A 19,817-nucleotide genomic window follows, 5' to 3' on the forward strand; every position below is an offset into this window, starting at 1 on the left:
CTGAGATTTGTGCTGGGAGGAGGGAGAGGAAGGACATGGGAAAGAGAGTGAGTATGAATTAAAAGAATACACACAAGCCAAACAAACTCTAGTTTCCTGGCATGTAATTAGTTTGCAGAAGGTGCAGAAACTGCAGTCTTGGAGACTTTGGTGCCACAGTGTGTGACTCCTGGCCCTTTAAGTCCCAAAAGTAGCTTCCAGTTTACCTAGTTATCCTTGTTTTCCATCCTGTGGCTTTCCAAGCCAAGGACCTATTGTCTGTTCCAATAAAAGTTTTTACATGGATTGTTTCCCCCATTCCTCTGTTATCCCCCCTGCTCAGAATCCATATTCACCTCCAGGTCAATGTTAACAGTTTTATGAAGGCTAAAATCCATTGGCAAGTGCTCTGGGTAGGCATGTAAGCTGGTAGCTGTTCTGGATAATAAACTCCCAGGCTGCATAGATTGCTCAGTATTTATTCTCCTCCTCCTTTCTCCTTCCTTCTCCTTTATTTGAATGCATGTATGTGTGTGTGTGTGTGTGGGGGGGGGTTATGCATGTGTATGTGACCTGGCTCCCTAGGTACTACCTGTGGTGGGATGTGTTTGCCTGCAATGCTTGGAGCAGAAAATCAGTGGTCTCGCTCTGTTGTTTTTCCACCCATTCTTGTTTGAGCCAGAGTCTCTTACTTACCTTGGAGCTTGCTGATTTTTTGCAAACTCTGGTGATTTTTGTGTCTATGTTCCCTTATGGTACTGAGGTTACATTTATGCATGGTCATGTCCAGCTATTTTAACATGGGTTCTGGACAGTAGAACTTGGGTTGTTTCTGGCCCCTTATATCCTCATGCTTGTGAAGGAAGTGCATTTAACTGTTTAACCATCTCTACAGCCCCTGCTCATCCTTTGAACATCACCTATGGTGTAATAGAGTGTTGACTGTATTCAGTTATTATTCCAGCTCTGCACGTGGGCATGACAAACCGGTCTATGGCCAGCTATTAGAGTGGAATCTTAGAGAAGGTGTACTGGCAGTCAGGGCCACTTTCCTACGTGGTGTGGATTTCCCCTCTGATAACAAGAAGTTTGCCTATGAATCTCAAGAGTGTCCTGGTCAACGCAAAGCTTCTGTCATGTTCATGGACAATGGCATATTGACATTTCCTACCCCCTTGACTGTTTCAGGTTTGGCTTCTATTGAACAACTCTTTGGAACCCATTTCTCAGTTATAATTAGCCCTCACTTGCTGGGAAGTGTTGCTAGCTTGTCTTCTCTTTGAGTATAGTCCTGCAGGAGCAGCACTTATCCTATTCTTTGCTGTCATTTCCCACTTATTACCTTGGAAGCCTTACCAGTTGTAACTCTTCCTGGAGGACGAGGGAGTGTAGAGTGCAGCATCACTAGGTGGGAGGCCTACTCCAGCTGCTCACAAGTTTATTTCCCAAATTATCCCATTGAACCACCACTTTGAAGCCATCCTAAATTCTGGGTCAGAAGGCCTGGATATCCTCACTGTAAGTGATCAGTTCCTTGTGGTGGTTTCTCAAAACAAAACAAAACAATCAATGGTTTTGCATTGTGTTTGAGTAAGCTTGCGACTTTGAGCATGAACTACATGCCTTCCAGGACATATCTTAGGTCAGGATTTCCCAAAAGTTGTTAAGAGAAGTATTAATGCTACTGGAAGCTAATGGGTCTTGTTTTTACCATAGTCCTCCTATGCAGAGCACTAGGAAGTCCATTATTTTGGAAGGGTTAGACTAGAGAACTTGCTCAGCACTTAGTGACGAGAAGATAATTAGGCTAACTACTCCAATAGTAAAGTTGTGAGAATTGTTTAATTGATATAAACTGCTTGCTTGGAACCTATCAGCCAGGGCCACACATGAATCAATTGCAATGGAGGAACTAAAGCTTTTAAAAGGCAGCAATATAAAATAGATCTTAGTCAAAAGCACAACTTTCATGTTTTGGTAGAACTAACTAATAATTAATATATTTCACACACTATACTGATCTTGGTGTGAACTAATTGTTGTTGATGTTCACTAAGGTGTTTTTATTGGCATTAACTAATTAAAGTATTTTTTGTATTGTAACATTTTTGTTTAATGCATATAGTATGCTTTACAGTAAATTGGAACACTATCATTGTTAATTAAATTCAAATGTTTACTATTTTACTAATCATTGAGAACTATATTTAGCTAAAATAACTATAGGCGGATTTCTGAGTTGAAAGTACAGGCATACTGCTACTTGCTGTAGAACTGAGTGCAGAGGCATACACAAGTCCTTCATGAGAGTAGGGGAAAGAGTCCTAAGGATTTCACCATGAGTGACATTTGTAATTTGCTATAACCAGAGCAAAACAAGTTAACTATGAAAGGCTATTGTGAAGGAAAAAAAGTAAGTAATATTACATTTTTAAACAACAGTTTGTAGTGGATTTGATCAGACGTTTTCTCTTTAATGTGAAAAAAAAGAATGCAACTAGTTGCCTGCAATCATGATTTAATGTCTAACAAGCTTTAATTTTTTTTATTTTTATTTATTTATTTATTTATTTCGGTTTTCCGAGGTAGGGTCTCACTCTAGCTCAGGCTGACCTGGAATTCACTCTGTAGTCTCAGGGTAGCCTCAAACTCATGGTGATCCTCCTACCTCTGCCTCCTAAGTGTAGGATTACAGGTGTGCACCACCACACCCGGCAAGTTTTATTTTATTTTATTTTTTGCCTTTTCAAAGTAGGGTCTCACTCTAGCCCAGGCTGATCTGGAATTCACTATGGAGTCTCGGGGTGGCCTCGAACTCATGGCAATCCTCCTACCTCTGCCTCCTGAGTGCTGGGCTTAGAGGCGTGTGCCACCACGCCCAGCAAGTTTTAAATTTTTAAAAGAACTTCTTACCGAAGCCTGATAATATCTTGATTTAATACACAAAAGAACCATTTTTAGATGGAGATAAGACAAAAGAAATCATTTAATTTCCTGAAATTTAAGTTGAAAATTATAAGAAAAGGCATAGCACAAAATGTGAAAATCTTTAGTTAAATCACTAGACTTTTCTGATCTTTCTAACAATATGAAATATCAGTTGATTTGAAACTTGAGAAAAGTAAGTACTTTTCAGTCAGCTGGTGTTTTAGATACCTTGATTCAAAAGTCTTGGGGGCATTTCTTAGGAAGTATTGGAAACTTGGGTTCTGAGTACCAGATTCATAGCATAGTTTTTTTAAAAATTTATTTATTTGAGAGCAACAGACAGAGAAATAGGCAGAGAGAGAGAGAGAGAGAGAGAGAGAGAGAGAAAGAATGAATATGGGTGCGCCAGGGCCTCTAGCCACTGCAAAGGAACTCCCGTCACGTGTGCCCCCTTGTGCATCTGGCTAATGTGGGTCCTGGGGAGTTGAGCCTCGAACCGTCGAACTGGGGTCCTTAGGCTTCACAGCAAGTGCTTAACTGCTAAGCCATCTCTCCCGCCCAGTTTTTTTTTTTTGAGGTATGGTCTCGCTCTAGCCCAGGCTGACCTGGAATTCAGTATGGACTGTGGCATCTCAGGGTGGCCTTGAACTCACAGCAATCCTCCTACCTCTGCCTCCCATGTGCTGGGATTAAAGGCATGTGCCACCACTCCCGGCCCTCAGAGCATAGTTTTGAATGTTGTACAGATGTGAAAGATCTCAGATGGAGATGGAAAATTAACTTCTGTTGTATCAGTAGTCTAGCTATCTTAGCTTAAATACTTGCAGTTATTGGAATTTAAAAATGAGACATGTTTTGCATTGCTTTACTTGATTATTTTCTGGAATAAACTGTAAAGCATGTCTTAGATGCAGTTGTTCAGTCTACATGTGTGACTACATTACTGCCAGTTGGTCACCTTTTGGAAGTAATTGAAGACAATGAATAGAGACCACGTTTCTTGTCTGTGCTCATGGGTAGAGTCATGCACAGGTTTTATAACTTGTGTTATATATGTACTCCAATAAATGATTTCCTTTTGTTTCTTGAAATGAAAGGGAAGCTTGGTGAATATTTTATTGCTTCAAAAGAAAATATAGTTTTGCTCTCCCTGTAAGATCATACTTATTTGAACTAAATTTAAAACATTTGGGGAAGGAAAAGCTGATTTGTAACCTTTGCTAGGCAGGTATGAGAGCTTAGTTGTTCATAGTAGACATTGATATTATAATTTTGCACATATTTTGATATGTCAATATACAGAGGATTTTAATTATAAACACCATTACATCAATTGGCTCAAAAAGTTAGAAAGAACTTGAAGAATGTATTGTTAGTATATATGTGGAATTGCTTTCCAATTTACACAAATACACATTTCAATTTGGTGTGAATAAAGCCTTGACACCACACTAGCTGAGTTTACTTCACTGATGTGGTTTTGCAATGGATACTCCTCTGTAGTAAAGTCAAATCAGTTATTGGAGAAAAGTAAACCATTACTTTATATGAAGATTAAAGAAAATGGATTTTTGATACTCTGTTTAGTTTATTTATTAAATACAAGTTTTAAAACTGTGGCGTCTTATTTTAGTAGAAGTATTCTGATTTTTGATTTTGATTAAGGCAGAAGTATGATGAAAATTATACTATAGTTAGGAGTAGATAAACTGAAGTACTATCTGCCAAATTCTGCCTCTTTGACCATTGAGCATGTGTCTGAACTGCAACTTTTCTAATCTGGAAAAATAAGAATGTGTCAATAGGAAGTTGTTAAATATAAATGGGAAAATATTGTTTTCATAGAAACAATAATAGATGCTTTGACAAACATATATGCTATGATGTAAGGTTGAATGACTGATAGCTATAGATAGACTAGATAGCTTCAATGTGTGATCCAAACCAATAAAATGTAGACAAGCTAAAATACATTTTATATCTCAGGTGGGAAAGCTGGGAAGGTGAAGCAATGACCAGACATTTACATGTTACAAGATTGAACTGAAAGGTGCTGTGAATCACAAACAGCTGTGTTTTAGCTTCTGTAAGCTCATGGAGCTCGCCCACCTTAGCCCTAGGCTCTGGCATGTACAGAGCCTTCAGAGATCAAGATAGAAGTGATGTCCAGTCCCTACTAGGAAGTTCATTATTATTTCCCTTACAGAGCCTTATCACCCTTCCATCCAAAGCTATGGTCCCAATGGAGTCTTGACAATATTTTCTATCATTCTCATGGAGTACAGATTGAAGAAATAAAATAAAAACCACTCACAGCCTTAGGTTTGCAGAGACTTGAGCTGCAATCTGTCTCTCGTCATTTTACCAAGTTTTTTAAAAAAAAATTTGTTTATTTTAATTTTATTTATTTATTTGAAAGTGACAGAGAGAGAGAAAGAGGGAGAGAGAGAGGGGGGGAGGGAGGGAGAGAGGGAGAGAGAGTGCACGCGAGAGAGATAGGGCATGTTAATGGCCTCCAGCCACTGCAAACAAACTCGAGATGTGTGTGCCCCCTTGTGTATCTGGCTAACATGCGTCCTGGGGAATTGAGCCTCCACCTGGGGTCCTTAGGCTTCACAAGCAAGTGCTTAACCGCTAAGCCATCTCTCCAGCCCCCAAGTTTGTTTTATCTCCATCAGTTTCTGTATTGGAGCACAGTGCCTAGACTGTATGCTGGAAGACAGTGCAAGCATAGTAGAGACATATTCTTTGAAATATGTGGATCACTGCCCTCCTTATTCCCAACTCTTTCCCAGGGCCTTTCTGGGCAGTACAACAATAATTAATGTGTGGTATAATACAGCACACCTTAACAAGTAACGATAGGGATATGCTAGCCCACAAAATTGAATTTTACTAGCTGAACCTGTCCTAGGACTATCCTGTGAAATCAGCTTCCCTTGTTTTAGATCTGCTTGTACCTCTGAGTCTTCCATCTGTCCCTGTTAGCATTATGACCTGATCAGTGCAGATTTCTGGATAGATGCTTGTGCATTTCTGCATTTATACTCATATATACAATTGAATTTCACTTGCATTTAGAGATTTTAAATTACAGAAAGCACGGCGTGTGCTTTTGTTTATTTGTTTTGTTTTTGGGACCAGGGTCTTGGCATGTGCTAAGCAAGTGCTTTACTACAGAGCGATGCCCCCTACCCCACAAATGATAGTTCTTAATTGCATCTTTAGTGAATTACAATGTTTCCTGCATGACAAGGACTCCAGTGCAGAGCAGTTCTGAAATACATCAGGGAGCCACTTATCTCATGACATGCACTTATTTTGGGAGCAATTTTAACTGGATTGTGCTAGTTAGTTATATGACTGAAAGAAATTAGACTAAAAAGTGCAAGAATATTTATAAATAAATATTTGTAACCAACAGTAATATTTTTTCAGCAACTATTCAAATGAGTATTTGTGTATCCTTTTGCTAGTCTTATGAACTTTTTGAAGCCATAAACAAAGACTTTTTTTTTGTCTTCCTGCTATAGTCAGGAAACATTATAAAAAGAAATGTATAGGGAAATGTTAATAAATCAGGTAGATGCTAAAATTTCATAAGTTTTCTCTTTTCAATCTGAAGTGCTTTTTCTTCCAACTTTCAAGTTTTCATTAAGCCTGGCCTTGAGTACTAGACAAAGTGCAGCTCTGTTTTCCTTAGAGTACCTGCAAAATATCATTTCCTCTGTAAATCATTTGAGTGATTTGAGCTACGTAATCATGTACTTTGCTAAGAAACAGCCTTTAATTGTATGGGCTGTCACTTTGAAAGATAGTGAGGAAGGCAAAAGGAAAGGGAAAGGAATTCACTTTGCAAACTTTGTACAGTCTTAGTTTTTGTACAGTTATAGCTGTAAAGAGATTTTTGTTTGACCATGAAGTTTACTGGTAACTTACTATTAGCATGCCTACAACTCTATACAAGTCCTTATCCATGTATTTGGGGCCCTAATTTATAGAGACTTTCAGCTAGTATATTGTTCTAGACCTGAAAGAAGTTATTCACACCAGCACTGAATTGGCCAGTTAGGTGGATTTGTTTTTGACAAGATTTTGACAGGGATATGCTTCTTGTATTTCCTCTGTGTTTAACCACCCTCCCTCTCCACCAGTCCTTGATTTCATGCTCAAGAGTGGTGATTTATTTCTCCAGGGCAGTTTGCCACTCAGTATAGAAGAGGTCAGTGTGATAGTGTTTCATAGCTTTTCTTTCATCCACAAAGTCTTGCCATCCCTTGTCCGTGACTCATGCTTGCACTTTTGTTCCTTAATAGCAGGACATTTTGATTAGCTGTATAGGTTACCTGCTTACTATTCTTATCCTGCCCACGTGTGGGTGTGCTGATGCATGTGGAATCTGGAGGTCCTAGCTGGTGTTGAAGCATAATACTATCTAGGCCAGGAAATGTGTGGCCTCCCAGATGCTTCTCAGGGCAACAGAGCAGGGAATGAATCTTCCATTTCCTTCCTGTCATTCTCCATTCCATAACACCCCAAGCCTCAAGAGGATGTTTGATATTCACCAATTCTGCTCTCTTTCCATGGTTCATTGTCTGTAGAAATAACACTGTATGTTAAAATCTGTAGGTACATCATTATGGAGTGATGGAGCCTATTAATGAGGCAGATTGCCATATAAATTAGTTATTCCAAAAATGCCTCACTTTAATCCTGACTGTAGTTCTATTAGACCTTGAACAGGTTTCTCTGAATTTGCTCTGGTTTTCTGTCTTGTAAGTGGAGGCAATAAGAGTGCCAGCCTCATAGTTTGTTAGGTAGATGTTAGCAGTGGACAGGTGAGGCAGGCATGATGTAGGTGTGTTATGAGTTGTGAAAGTGCTCACTGTTGTTACAGCTGTCTGTTATCATTTGTAGTATAGTTGTTCATAGTAGAATTTTCCCCCTCAGATTAAAAACTTCATTAACATGAGGGCAAGAATGATATGTATGGTGAGGGGGAAAAACAGGTGTTCAAAATAAATGACATTATTTTGAAAAGAAAACCCATGGGTAAGATTTTTTTATTCATGTGGAGACAAAGGTTGGACACATGTTATATAACATGCGTACCATTAAAAAGTGTCCTTGGATTTACCTTAGAGGTATTCAAGCATTTCTGAAATTATATGTGCTGCCCTTTTCTTGATGATTTGTTTAAAATTTATCTCAGGCCTTATCAATAAAGACTTCCTTTCTACCTGCTTGGTTTGTTTAAAATCTTCTTTAAAATACATACCAAATTACAGAACATTATTTTAGCTTGTTGAAATTAATTCTGGCTTATGTAAAATACACCTGAGTTTAAATTTTGGTATTCACTTTATTGCTAGCTCACTGAACTAAGGGTCTACAATAATCATTCACATCTTGGAAGAAAGACAGTTTTTTGACTGGTTTTTATGAAAGAGCAAAAAATAAGGTAGGAGCTGGAATGACAACTCAGTGGTTAACGCACATGCTTGCAAAGCCTAATGTCCCAGGTTTCATTCCCCAGTATCCATGTAAAGCACAAGGTTGCACATGGATCTGGAGTTCATTTGCAGTGGCTGGAGTCCCTTGTATGCCCATTCTTATGTCCCTCTTCTATTTCTCTGCAAATAAATAAAAATATTTTTAATTAGGTAGTTGAAATAAATTGATCAACAAAATATAGACAGGTAGAAAAATGTGTAAATCTAAAATAAGAGAAATTTCTAGAAAGAATGATAAGTAATATCACAAATGCAAAAGTCTTTGGTGTTAACATTAGTCAAAAAAAAAAAAAAAAGGAGAAGCTGGGCATGGTGGCATACACCTTTAATCCCAGCACTTAGAGGGCAGAGGTAGGAGGATTACTGTGAGTTTGAGGCCAGAATGAATTCCAGGTCAGCCTGGAATAAAAGAATGAAGAAGGAGAAAGCCCCATTATACAATTTTTCAAATATATCACATTCCAAAAATCTTTTTAAAATTAGTCTTTTTATTATTTATGAGAGAGAGAGTATGTGAGTTGGCACACCAGGGCCTTAGCCATTGCAAGCAAACTCCAGACACATATGCCACCTTGTGTACATCCAAAACCTTGTGTGTAGGTGCCACCTTGTCTGTATGTGTCACCTTGTGCATCTGGTTTGTGTGGGTTCCAGGGAGTCGAACCTAGGTCCTTAGGCTTTGCAGGCAATTGCCGTAACCACTAAGTCATCTCTCTAGCCCTTTTTATGAAATTTTTATTTCTTTCATGCTTTTGATATATGTTTTTTTTAAATATATATTGTGTATATGTGTGTACGGTGTGTGCCTGCCATAGTGTAGGGAGGAAGTCAGGCCAACCTTGGGGTACCTCTGCTTCTTTCTGTGAGACAGGGTCTGTTGGTGCTGGAGTCTGGTCAGTGAGCTTCATCTTCTCCTGGTTCTACCTCCTGCTGTGCTCGGGCCACTGTGGTCATAGACTGCATCTGGCTTTACATGGGTGCTGGGGAATTGGACCAGGGCTGCCAGGCTTTACTAGCCAAAACCTTTAATTCCTGAGTTATTTTTTCCTAGCCTGTATTGTTCTCCGCCGCCACCTCCTCCTCTTCCTCCTCCTCCTCCTCCTCTTCTTCTTCTTCTTTTCTTCTTCTTCAACTCACAGCCTTCTTCCTACCTCTGCCTACCAAGCTCCCGAGTGCTGGGATTAAAGGTGTGCACCACCACACCCAGCTTTTTTTTTTTTTTTAACTGACCATGGATACAAAACTCAGCATTATAACCTTTGGAAATCATATCATTTGAGAGAAGAACTTTGGCTCATGGTGGATCAATGTATAGATGAGATGGTTGGAAGAATCTGTCTGCTTTCTGGAATCTCAGAAACTTGTTGGAAAGTGGAGTGTTTTCTGCAGTCACTGTCTTGTCATGGTGCATGAGCCATTGAGAACCTGCTTAGAAGACCCTTTCTTTGGGGAAAAGGAAGGGTAGCTGCAAAGGGTCTTTGTAGGATGTGGTCAGTTCTTATTTCTAGAGGTGGTTGATGATCTTGGACTGCTATGCTTCAGTCTGCCAGGAAGCAAATCAAAAGAAGTGAAAGTCTGTTCTTTGGTGACAGCAGCATGTGAAGTGAAATGATTTTCAACTTTAAGGATTATATGAGATGGAAATATATGTTTGAAATGCAGATACAGCCTCATTTCCTTTCTACCAGCAGGTCAGTTACTTGTTCTTCTAGCCATTATTCCTGATCATCCTCTTCACTGAAGTAGTGCTTTAGTGTCTTACTTGCTTGTCTGTACTCCCATGTTTTTCATTTTAGGGGTTAAACTTAAATTCTGAATTTTATTTGGTTTTGTTTTGCCTTAATTTTGAGACAGGGCCTTTCTCTGTAGCCAAGGAGGACCCTCTTACTCTTGATCTTCCTGCTTTAGCTTCCTCAATGCTGGGGTGACAGGTATGTATATTCAGACCAAACTGTAAAGTACTTTTAGTGCAAAAGTCTGAGATTTGCACATCTGAGACCTGTGTGCGCATGTGTGTGCATGCTCCTGTACATACAACTTATACCATGTCTCAGTGTGTGACTGTACACTAAGCACCCCACTCTTTTGAATCTCAATTTCCTGGGCTGCAAATTGAGAGAGTTAGATTAATTAATACTGTAGTCTTTTAAATCCTATGAGCCTGGCTGGGATGCTACCCAGTGGTTTGTTCCCAATATGAGCCAGGTATAAATGCTTATGGAATATGCTCTGCCTCTGGATGCTTCACACCCCAATAGTTAAGTCACTGGAAATTTTCATTCTGATTCAAAACAGTACCCTTCCCTGATCATTGAGGTGTTTATGCTACTTTTATTGGAGTTGTAGAATACCTGGAGGTTGTAGGTGCAAGTAGCTGAAAAGAATCTTTCTTGGGGGTATTCTTTTTCTTTTCATGTGTTTCAAAGCAGTCTTCCCCATCTTTTGCTTCATAACATTCTTCTTGTCCTTTTTTAGTTATGTTCCCTTAGCTTTGGGAGGACATGATAACAGTATCTCGTTTAATGATGAGCGCCCTAAGTTATGTCTTCTAAGCACTTTGATGACTTTTGAGCCACTGCAGTAGTCAATGACATTTGTAAAAGGAAACTTCTCTAAAAGTGAGAGTAGTGGTAGTCCATGGCCATAAAAATAAACATTGAGAGGGCAACTTGATGGGTACATCATATTCATTTAGGCAAACAACAGTAGTAGCTTATTACCTGGACTTATGACTTTCTCAGCCATAGGTTTTTGCCTAGGTTTTCAGTACCAGCATGAATTTCCTCCTGTGGAACAGGCCTCAGTTTCACTCAGAGAGCTGTGGGTAATAGACATACCACTATTTTTTTTTAAATTTTTATTTATTTATTTGAGAGTGACAGACACAGAGAGAAAGGCAGATAGAAAAATGTGGAACGCTTCACGAATTTGCGTGTCATCCTTGCGCAGGGGCCATGCTAATCTACTCTGTATCGTTACAATTTTAGTATATGTGCTGCCGAAGCGAGCACTACCACTATTTTTTAAAGTCATTCTGGGGAATACCTTTCTGTGCTCCATGAAAACTGACAGGTCCCTGCTCCTAAACAATAGGATAGGTTATCAGGTCCACAGAAACCTGGCTTATTTGGACCCAGGCAAGGAGCCTCATCCCTCCCACATACATCTTCCACCATAGCAGTCCACTCCCAGACAACTCTGCACTGCTAACCTAGATCTAGGAAAACTCAGGCACTGGATCCTTTCTCCTTCCTTTAAGCTCTGGAATCATCTAAAGTGATATGCCTTTTTTGTGCTTGGACTCCTTGATTTCAACTGTTTGATCCCTAAAACTGCCTGCTTGGGATACGCCGGATCATGTTGTGAGGATGAGTCCCTTTAGTGGTCCGTGGTTACTTTGTGTGGGTTTGGCATGTTTGGTAGGTGGATGGTGAGGAAGGAGATGATTTTCCAGTTGAGACATAAGACTTCATTTCCTCTGTAAGGAGTTGTGTGGCACGAGGCTTCAGATACCATACTGCTGCTTACCTTCTTAACTGTGTTTTTGTGAGCATGAGACAGAAAATATGCCTATGTCTTGAAAATATTAGAGCCATGGTGATTGCCTTAAATGAAATAGATACCTTCAGTTACCATACGCAAAATTGAATTTAAAAGGGTCACAGTTAGGATATTGTCTCTTCAATTAAAAAGTTTTTGGCAACAGGGTTTATACTGAGGCTGAAATTTATTACAGACTAATTGTGGACATAGTGAATGAGTAGATTTATTTTGTTTTTTTCCTTGGTTTCAGAGGAGTCAGCTGTCAGACTTAAAGTTAGCTACAGGTTCTTGGTGTGACATTTTAGTCATTATTCGATTGGAGCATTCTCTATCAGCCATCCCCACCAGCTTGGCGGACGTCTGCCTGTTCAGATACCGTGTCTCTCTTGGAGTCCTCTGGGGGTGGTGGGGAGGATAAAGGGGAGGCCAGCTGGGCTCCCTGGGCCAGAGACCAGGAGCCGGTTTCCCACTCATTGTGCAGTCAGGCCCTATCACTGGAGGAGCCTGGCAAGGAAGTGGAGGAAGCGAGGCCACTGTTGGTTCACAGTGTTCCAAAGTGGTTGGAAAGTCTGAGGAGTAGCCTGGGTGAGAAGAACAAGACCTTATTGACAGGGTTCAGTCCTGGTCCAATCTGTTTCATATCATGTTCTGAATAATCACAATTCTCCCCACCCCATCCTAGTCACCTCTGCCTTTTCTTCCTTGTTAAATATTCTCTGTGACTGAGGTCGAACACAAGGCCTTTTAACTTTCCATTCCAGGTGGATGCCATATTGAGTGTGATGTTACATATTTCAAAGCAACAGCAATAGAGCAATAAAATTTCATGTAGGACTTTCAAAACCTCAAATTATTATTAAGCAACTATTTTTTTTCTTATCAAGTTGTATTCTCACTGACTAATTCATAGTACTACTAATCATGTAGGTATCCTGGCATACCCTGGCCTGAACTGGTAACTTATGATCTGATTTAGTTAACACCAGGATATATAAAACCCACATACATTGTAAGATTAGAATGAAAAGCCCAAACTCTCTTTTCTTTATGTGAGTCTATACACCAGAATATATATGTCAAGAAATCAAAGAAAATCTGCTGAAGATTTTAATGAACCACAAAATGTGTCCCTTGTATGCCTGGCCTTGTCATTCTGCCTGAATTTCTGCAAGGCTTCTAAATTAATGCTGTAAACACTGATTGTCAGCCCTGTCATTTTAGGACCCATAGGGTGTCTCCAGTTCCAACTTTAGGACAGGCCATGATAATAAGGTTTGCTTCATTTTTTTGTTTTCTTGTAGTACCTGGTAGGAACTTCTGAAACTCAATGAGGTATTTTAAGCTTTTTGAAGCTATTGAAACCCAAGAAAGCTTAAATACTCCCAACTGCTCTTGAGGACAAAAATCATCAGGAGTTGGAATCTCTGAGTTTTATATTAAACCTGGGTGTGGTAGAAGGGACTCCTGTTGGGGTTAAGGGCAATTATAAGATTGGTTATAAAGTACATGCCCAATTCCTTTTTGGAGAAAGACTAGTGCCACTAGCAAGGCCATGGAACAACTTTTGGCCCCTGACTAGTTTAATTAGATATCTCTCATTCTTTCTCCCTCTAAAAATTCTTTAGTTTGAATAGAAACAACAACACAAAAATTTCTAAAAGAATTACTAACAGTTGAGAATATAAGTGTTTAATCAGACACATTTATCTTAAAGTAGGAATTAATTACATGATTAAGGCAAATACAAATGAAGTACTCATTAAAATTAACATCCTCCCTCATATGTACATATGCATCATATGCTATGTTAATACAATTCATATTACACCCCTTCCCTTTTAAGTGCTCAGTTGTCTATTCCCCTCTGGTACTTGGAAGCTCTCTGCAGAAGTACTCACCTCCCTCCACAGCTGTTTTGGTCTTCTCCACAATATTGCAGAGTCATAATCATTAATACCATGTTCCCTCAAGTGCCTGGACTCCTCCCTGGAGGTGCTCACCTTCTTGTACAGCATCTCTGGCTCTTTCCATTGCTAATGTCAAGTCATTCTCAGTAATGCCAGCTTCCTGTCCTCTCTGCTTCCTTCGTGCATGTCCTTTTCCTCTCTCCTAGCTCACCTTATCCCCTCCTCAGCATTCCCCTTTAATTTTTTTTAAATATTCAATTTTTATTTATTTATGAAAGAGAGAGAGAAAAAATAAAGAGAATGGGCATGCCAGGGCCTCTAGCCACTGCAAAGGAATTCAGACATATGCACCATCATGTGCATCTGGCTTATGTGGGTTCTGGGGAATTGAACCTTGGTTCTTAGGCTTCACAGGCAAGTGCCTCGACCTCTAAACCATCTCTCCAGCCCCAGCATTTCTCTACCTTTACCCCTCCCTAGAACTTGTTATATTTTTGATTTCTATTTGCTTTGTACACATATTTGCATATTTCACTTGTAAGTAATAAAACTTGAATCCAAATCCATGTTATTCTGAAACTTTGTTCCATCTCTGTTGCTTTCATTTGGAGACAGATTTGGGTTCTGGCTTCTTCCTGTCTCTATGGAACCTGCTTGGAGCTAACTGTGCTCTGTGCTGTTTGGTTCTCATTATCATTTTTATTATTGTGAATTTATACACATGTATACCTGAAAAGTGTTTGAAAAGGTAAGGTATACTCACTTAGCTACATCACATTGAATGAAAATGTCCCGTTTCTTTTAAGAATAGGAAAAAATGTTGAAGGAGAAGACATGATGGTAGCAGCAGTAATGTTACTTTCATGTCTTTAATTTTGTTCACATCACCTTTTAAATGCTTTTCTCCACCTCTCAGTCTAGATCACCTTTCTGGGCAACCTGGGTCTAACACGTTCCAATTTTCTTTCTTTCTAGGATGGCTCATACTTGGCAGAGTTTCTCCTGGAGAAAGGGTATGAGGTGAGTGTCTGGGTGGGTCAGCAGTGACAGAATTGCTGGGATGCCACAGCCTTGCTTCCTCTGCATATGTTTCCACATAAACTGATAAGGAATCAGGGCAACTGCCCCTGGCGCCTGTGATGCGGGAAGTTCATTGTGCTGTCTATTTACCAGGAACATGGGGCTCAACTGTCTATGCTCCTCTGCTCTCTGATACAGCAGCAGTCTGTGTGAACCCAATTGTAGAGTGTGAGTGTTAGTTTATGATGTAATGTGCTACATTAAAAAGTTCCACTCATGGTGAAGTCACTTAATTCGGAAATTGCACAGTGCAATAAAATCCAAGCTGATCTTTGGCAAGGTCGGGTGAAAAATTTACACCTGTAGGCTTATGCTTTCTAACAGAAAGCTGTGCTATTTATGGCGGTTAAATCTGTTTAGTGCTGCTTCTGCTCTTGTCATTGTTGTCTTTTCTTCAATATTTTCTCCTTTTCTTAAAAGAAGCAAGATGTTTACATTAACTTTGATGTAGTTCAGTCCATGTACCTTACTTTTGTAGTGCACTTTTCAGATATATGTGTACAAGTGAGTATTCTACCGATAATAAAAACCTATAGTGACCCAAATGTTTTGTCTGTTTGGCAATGTTTCCATTAATATTTGTGCATTATCTCTTTATCCCAGTTAATGATAGGGATATTGTATAAAAATGTATACTTGGAAAAATAAAAAAGCAATAGCAAGAAATTTAGCAAGCTACAGGATTGGAAGAACAGAAAATAATGTGGGGGTGGGGGGAGGAAATAAAAGGGGAAAAGGGAAAATTTTTCTTACTTTAATTCATGATCATTTCCCGGAGCTTTTTCTTGGACTTTAAGAAGTCAGCAGAATGCTTAGTTGTTGTATACTCTTATATGGTAGTTCTACTATTTGCAATAGCAAGATAAGGTAAATGTAATTATGAAAGACCTGTGTTTATATATGTCCATATGATTAGACTCTATAATAATTGAGCATATAAATATTTTTCAAAGCAGAGAGTTTTGGAGGAGGTCATAAGAACAAAAGAATTGATTTTTTTTAAAAAAATTATTTTTGATTCCCCAGGACCCAAGTTAGCCAGATGCACAAGGGGGCACACGCATCTGGAATTCATTTGCAGTGGCTGGAGGCCCTGGCACACCCATTCTCTCTCTCTCTCTCTCTTTCTGTCTATCTCTATCTCCCTCCCTCCCTCTTTCTCTCTCTTTTTGTTGCTCTCAAATAAATAATAAACAAAAACATTTCTAAAATGCAGCATTTGCATATTACCTACATATTACAAGTACTTTAATGAGTTTAAATCCAAAGATAGTTCTGATGCCTCATACAACATAAATGTAACTAGTTGAATTGTCCAGGGAATGGTGATAAGAAAAAGTCTATCCCATCCTCTTCCATCTGGAGATAGGCCAGGCTGTCCTGGAGCTAGTGGTCCTCCTGCTTCCACTGTGTGTGCTGAGATTATGAGCGATGTGCACCACCATGTCTGCCCAGCACTCACTCTTTCTTGGTGTGTGCACACACTCTTCCACTGTGAGGAAAACCAAGAATTGCCAGGTTTTATGGAAAATTCTTATTTCTGTACCTTGCCAAAGCTCAAAAGACCATTTTTCCTTGATTCCCTGTTGATCAGCATAGAGCAAGGAGCTGAACAAACAGTCCAGTCCTCCTGGCAAGGAGTTCTGCTATTCAGGCACTGGTGTTTGTGTTTTAATCCTCCCCCATTCTTGCTGGCTCTGTGGCCTCTAGCAAGTCTTTTGACCACTCTTAAGATTTTGTGGCCATTTTGTTGGCCACAGGTGTGGTGACACACGCCTTTAATCCCAGCAGAGATAGGAGTTAGAGACCAGTCTAGGACCATAGAGTGAGTTCTTGGTCAGACTGAGCTGGAGGGAGACTTTACCTGAAGAAAAAAGAAATTTGTTTCCTTGTCTATAGTTGGGAACTATGAGCTCATCTGTCTATCCCCTAGGGTTCTTGGGAAGATGAGGTGAGACAGCACGTGGGAAACAGCCAGTGGAGCTATGTGGAATACAAGATGCTTACAGATACAAGAGTGGCAAACCTGGGCACATGGTATATATAGAAGTCTCCTGACTTCAATTAATTGGTTGTGTTGCAGGAATGTGCTCTGCCTAGAGTGCTAATGCCTGCATTCTCTCTCATGGTCAGGGAAACAGGAAAATCAATGGGCATGAAGCTTGTTTGGAAGCACATTGTATTTTCAAGTGCCATTCTAGTTTCTCAGCTTCACCACTGCAGATAAACTGATAGGGTAGTGCCAACAAAACACTTGTGTACCCATTTTCTAGAGAGGAAACTTGAAGAATAAAGACTAATACTAAAGACTAAGTTGATTCTTCAAAAGATAACATTTGTCTGTGTATATAAGAAACAACTCTATTAAATAATGTGACAGTAGTAACAGAACATTTCATAATTCAACATAAACAACAAGTACAGTGCTCTTTTTCCTTCTTTCTGCAGTGGCATATAAAAACAGAAACAAAGGGCTGGGCGTGGTGGTGCACACCTTTAATCCCAGCACGCAAGAGGCAGAAGTAGGAGGATTGCTGTGAGTTCAAGGCCAGCCTGAGATTCCATAGTGAATTTCAACCTGGACTAGAGCGAGACCCTACCTTGAAAAACCAAAAATGAAAACAAAACAAAAAACAGAAACAAAATTGGTTATAAGGATTGTCTAATTGTTATCTCTAGGAGATTGTTAGGATATGGAGTTCCTATGCTTCCTTTCTTGATCTGTGAGAATTTTGGACATATTTTTCTGCCCTGAAGCCTTGGTTATTTGATTTGAAAAAGGCCATGCTTTATATAGATTACATTTTCAAAAGGTACTGCATACCAGGGAGGGTAGATCTAGTGTGCCCTTTCACACTACCACTAATGGAAGCTGTGTCATTGCAGGCAGTGTGCTCAGCTCTAGGGTGGGGTAATAGTGGTGAAGGTGAAGAGACTTAGTGTTTGTAAAGACCAGTATCTGGCACCTTGTCACAGAAGTATAAATGTCAGCTGGTGATATGACCTAGGTAACTCATACCTTCTAAAGGGTAGTGGCACTAACCATCTCTGGGAGACATTTTGCTTCAAGAGCAGCCTAGACACTGGAGAATTTGAGACCCAGTGACACAAATCACCCATTTTCTTAATTATAATAAATAAATACACCTATCTTTGTTATACTACCTACTTTGACTCATTTGGAAATCATATCAACTTTCTTCTGATACTAAGAGAACTTGAAATGTTCCTCCTTACCAGCTAGATGGCTGTTGCTGAAATTTGTTTATCAAATATCCTCTTGCATTTAATACCTCAGTTTTTCAATTATGCCTTGTTTCTGAACTAGTATAATGTAACAACAATTCTTATTGTGCTTATATAAAGCTTCATTTTTCTTTTAGGTCTGGTTTCCTAACTCTCATCTAATTTCTCCCCAAATCATTATAAATATATACCCAAGAGAAACTCTGCTTACATCTTTTCTGTAAAAAGAAAGATGGGAATCTCAACTAGATTATGCACTTTGCACACATTTTGGGTTGTCTTGATCTTTGCATTTCATCTGTCTCAATAACACATAGTCTTAGCTTTCTCTAACTTGTGGGATCATAACTGTTGTTATGGATTAAGCATTTGGCAAGTTTTCCTTTCCTTCCAAACACATATCAGGGGTTGTGAGTGAGGGGAAATTAACCCCTCTTCTCTCCCCATTAAGTGGAATCAAAATGAAAGCCAGTGCTTCTTGTTGTTCCTTGTAGGGGTGATATGAGGGCCCTTGGTACTACTGGCTGATTTTGTGTAGGTGCCTCCTTCTCAAAAACCCATTCAAACTGTTGAATGTTCTTATCATTAACATTCATGTTAGCATGTGTTGTACTTAGTTCGATGGCGCTGGGATGAACATCCAAACCAGGCACAGTTTAGGGGAGGAAGGGATTTGTTTCAAGATCTAGTAGTAAGTTTCATCAGTGGCGGAAGAAGCTATGTCCTTGCATCCAAGCAGAGAGAAAAAAACAAATAGCCAGCAAAAACCAAAAGCAGCAGCACAAGTGGGTACCAGGTAGCATGGACCCCGCCAGAGCTCAGACTGTTCCACAGTCCTTAACTGGAAATCAGATTTGCCCCCATACACACCTTTGTGCTAGACTGTAGGATCTGTCTCTGGTGACACCTTCTCCAGCCAGGTAGCTGGAGACACAAGTTACAAGTTTTAATAAAACTTCTGAGTCTATGGGGGGCATACAGTCAAACTACCACAAGGTATATGATAGTTGTCTGTGATTTTGGCTATTAGAACATGTAGTTTCTGTAAAGTTCAGCATTCAAGAGAAGGTCACCTAAATAATAATAACATATTACTTACCAAAGATAAATGATCACTTTTTTAGAAGATAAGAAATTTCTCTGTCAATACAACAAAGCTCTTGTATTTGACAAATCTATGTTTCAGAAGTAACTTTGGTATAAACACCAAGTTGTAGATCAACCTGACATTTTCAATCCAGTACAACATACTCTAAACAATATTTGTGTTATTTTCTATGCCTATAAATTAAGAACTGGGTATATCTTTATCCAAATTTCAGTCCAATGCATCCTAGATGTTGCTGTTTACCTCGAGTATTGACTAAGTTTTTAGTGCTCCTATCCTACAATATTTTCATATTTATAATCTTATCTTGGGCCTTGTTTTTAAAAACATGATGTTGATGGATGCTTGTCTCTTGGCTAAAGTAGTTAACCAGCAAAATTATTAATTATGGGTGTGTCAGGTCCTTTGCAGAAGTCAACTTCTCCTGTATGCCACCTAAAGTGGTGATGACCTTTTTTCTGTTTGAAAGAAAGTCTTATTTGTTTATAATTTTCCACTTGCATGTGGAATATT

The 19,817-nt window shown here is 39.3% G+C and overlaps 1 protein-coding gene and 1 non-coding gene across 3 annotated transcripts in view; one reads left to right on the forward strand and one right to left on the reverse strand.

The window, feature by feature from the left end:
• Positions 1-19,817, forward strand: part of Gmds (GDP-mannose 4,6-dehydratase) — a 572,898-nt gene that overhangs the window by 97,124 nt on the left and 455,957 nt on the right. For both annotated transcript variants that reach the window (XM_045136339.1, XM_045136338.1), the window contains exon 2: positions 14,846-14,890. In XM_045136339.1, the coding sequence (XP_044992274.1) occupies positions 14,846-14,890 (45 nt within the window). The remainder of the gene's footprint in view (positions 1-14,845; positions 14,891-19,817) is intronic.
• LOC123455725 lies at positions 11,325-11,431 on the reverse strand. The gene has a single exon (XR_006634100.1). It is a non-coding gene; the product is annotated as a U6 spliceosomal RNA (small nuclear RNA).

The sequence above is a fragment of the Jaculus jaculus genome, chromosome 17 (assembly GCF_020740685.1).
Source record: "Jaculus jaculus isolate mJacJac1 chromosome 17, mJacJac1.mat.Y.cur, whole genome shotgun sequence".
Classification (NCBI taxonomy): Eukaryota; Metazoa; Chordata; class Mammalia; order Rodentia; family Dipodidae; genus Jaculus; species Jaculus jaculus.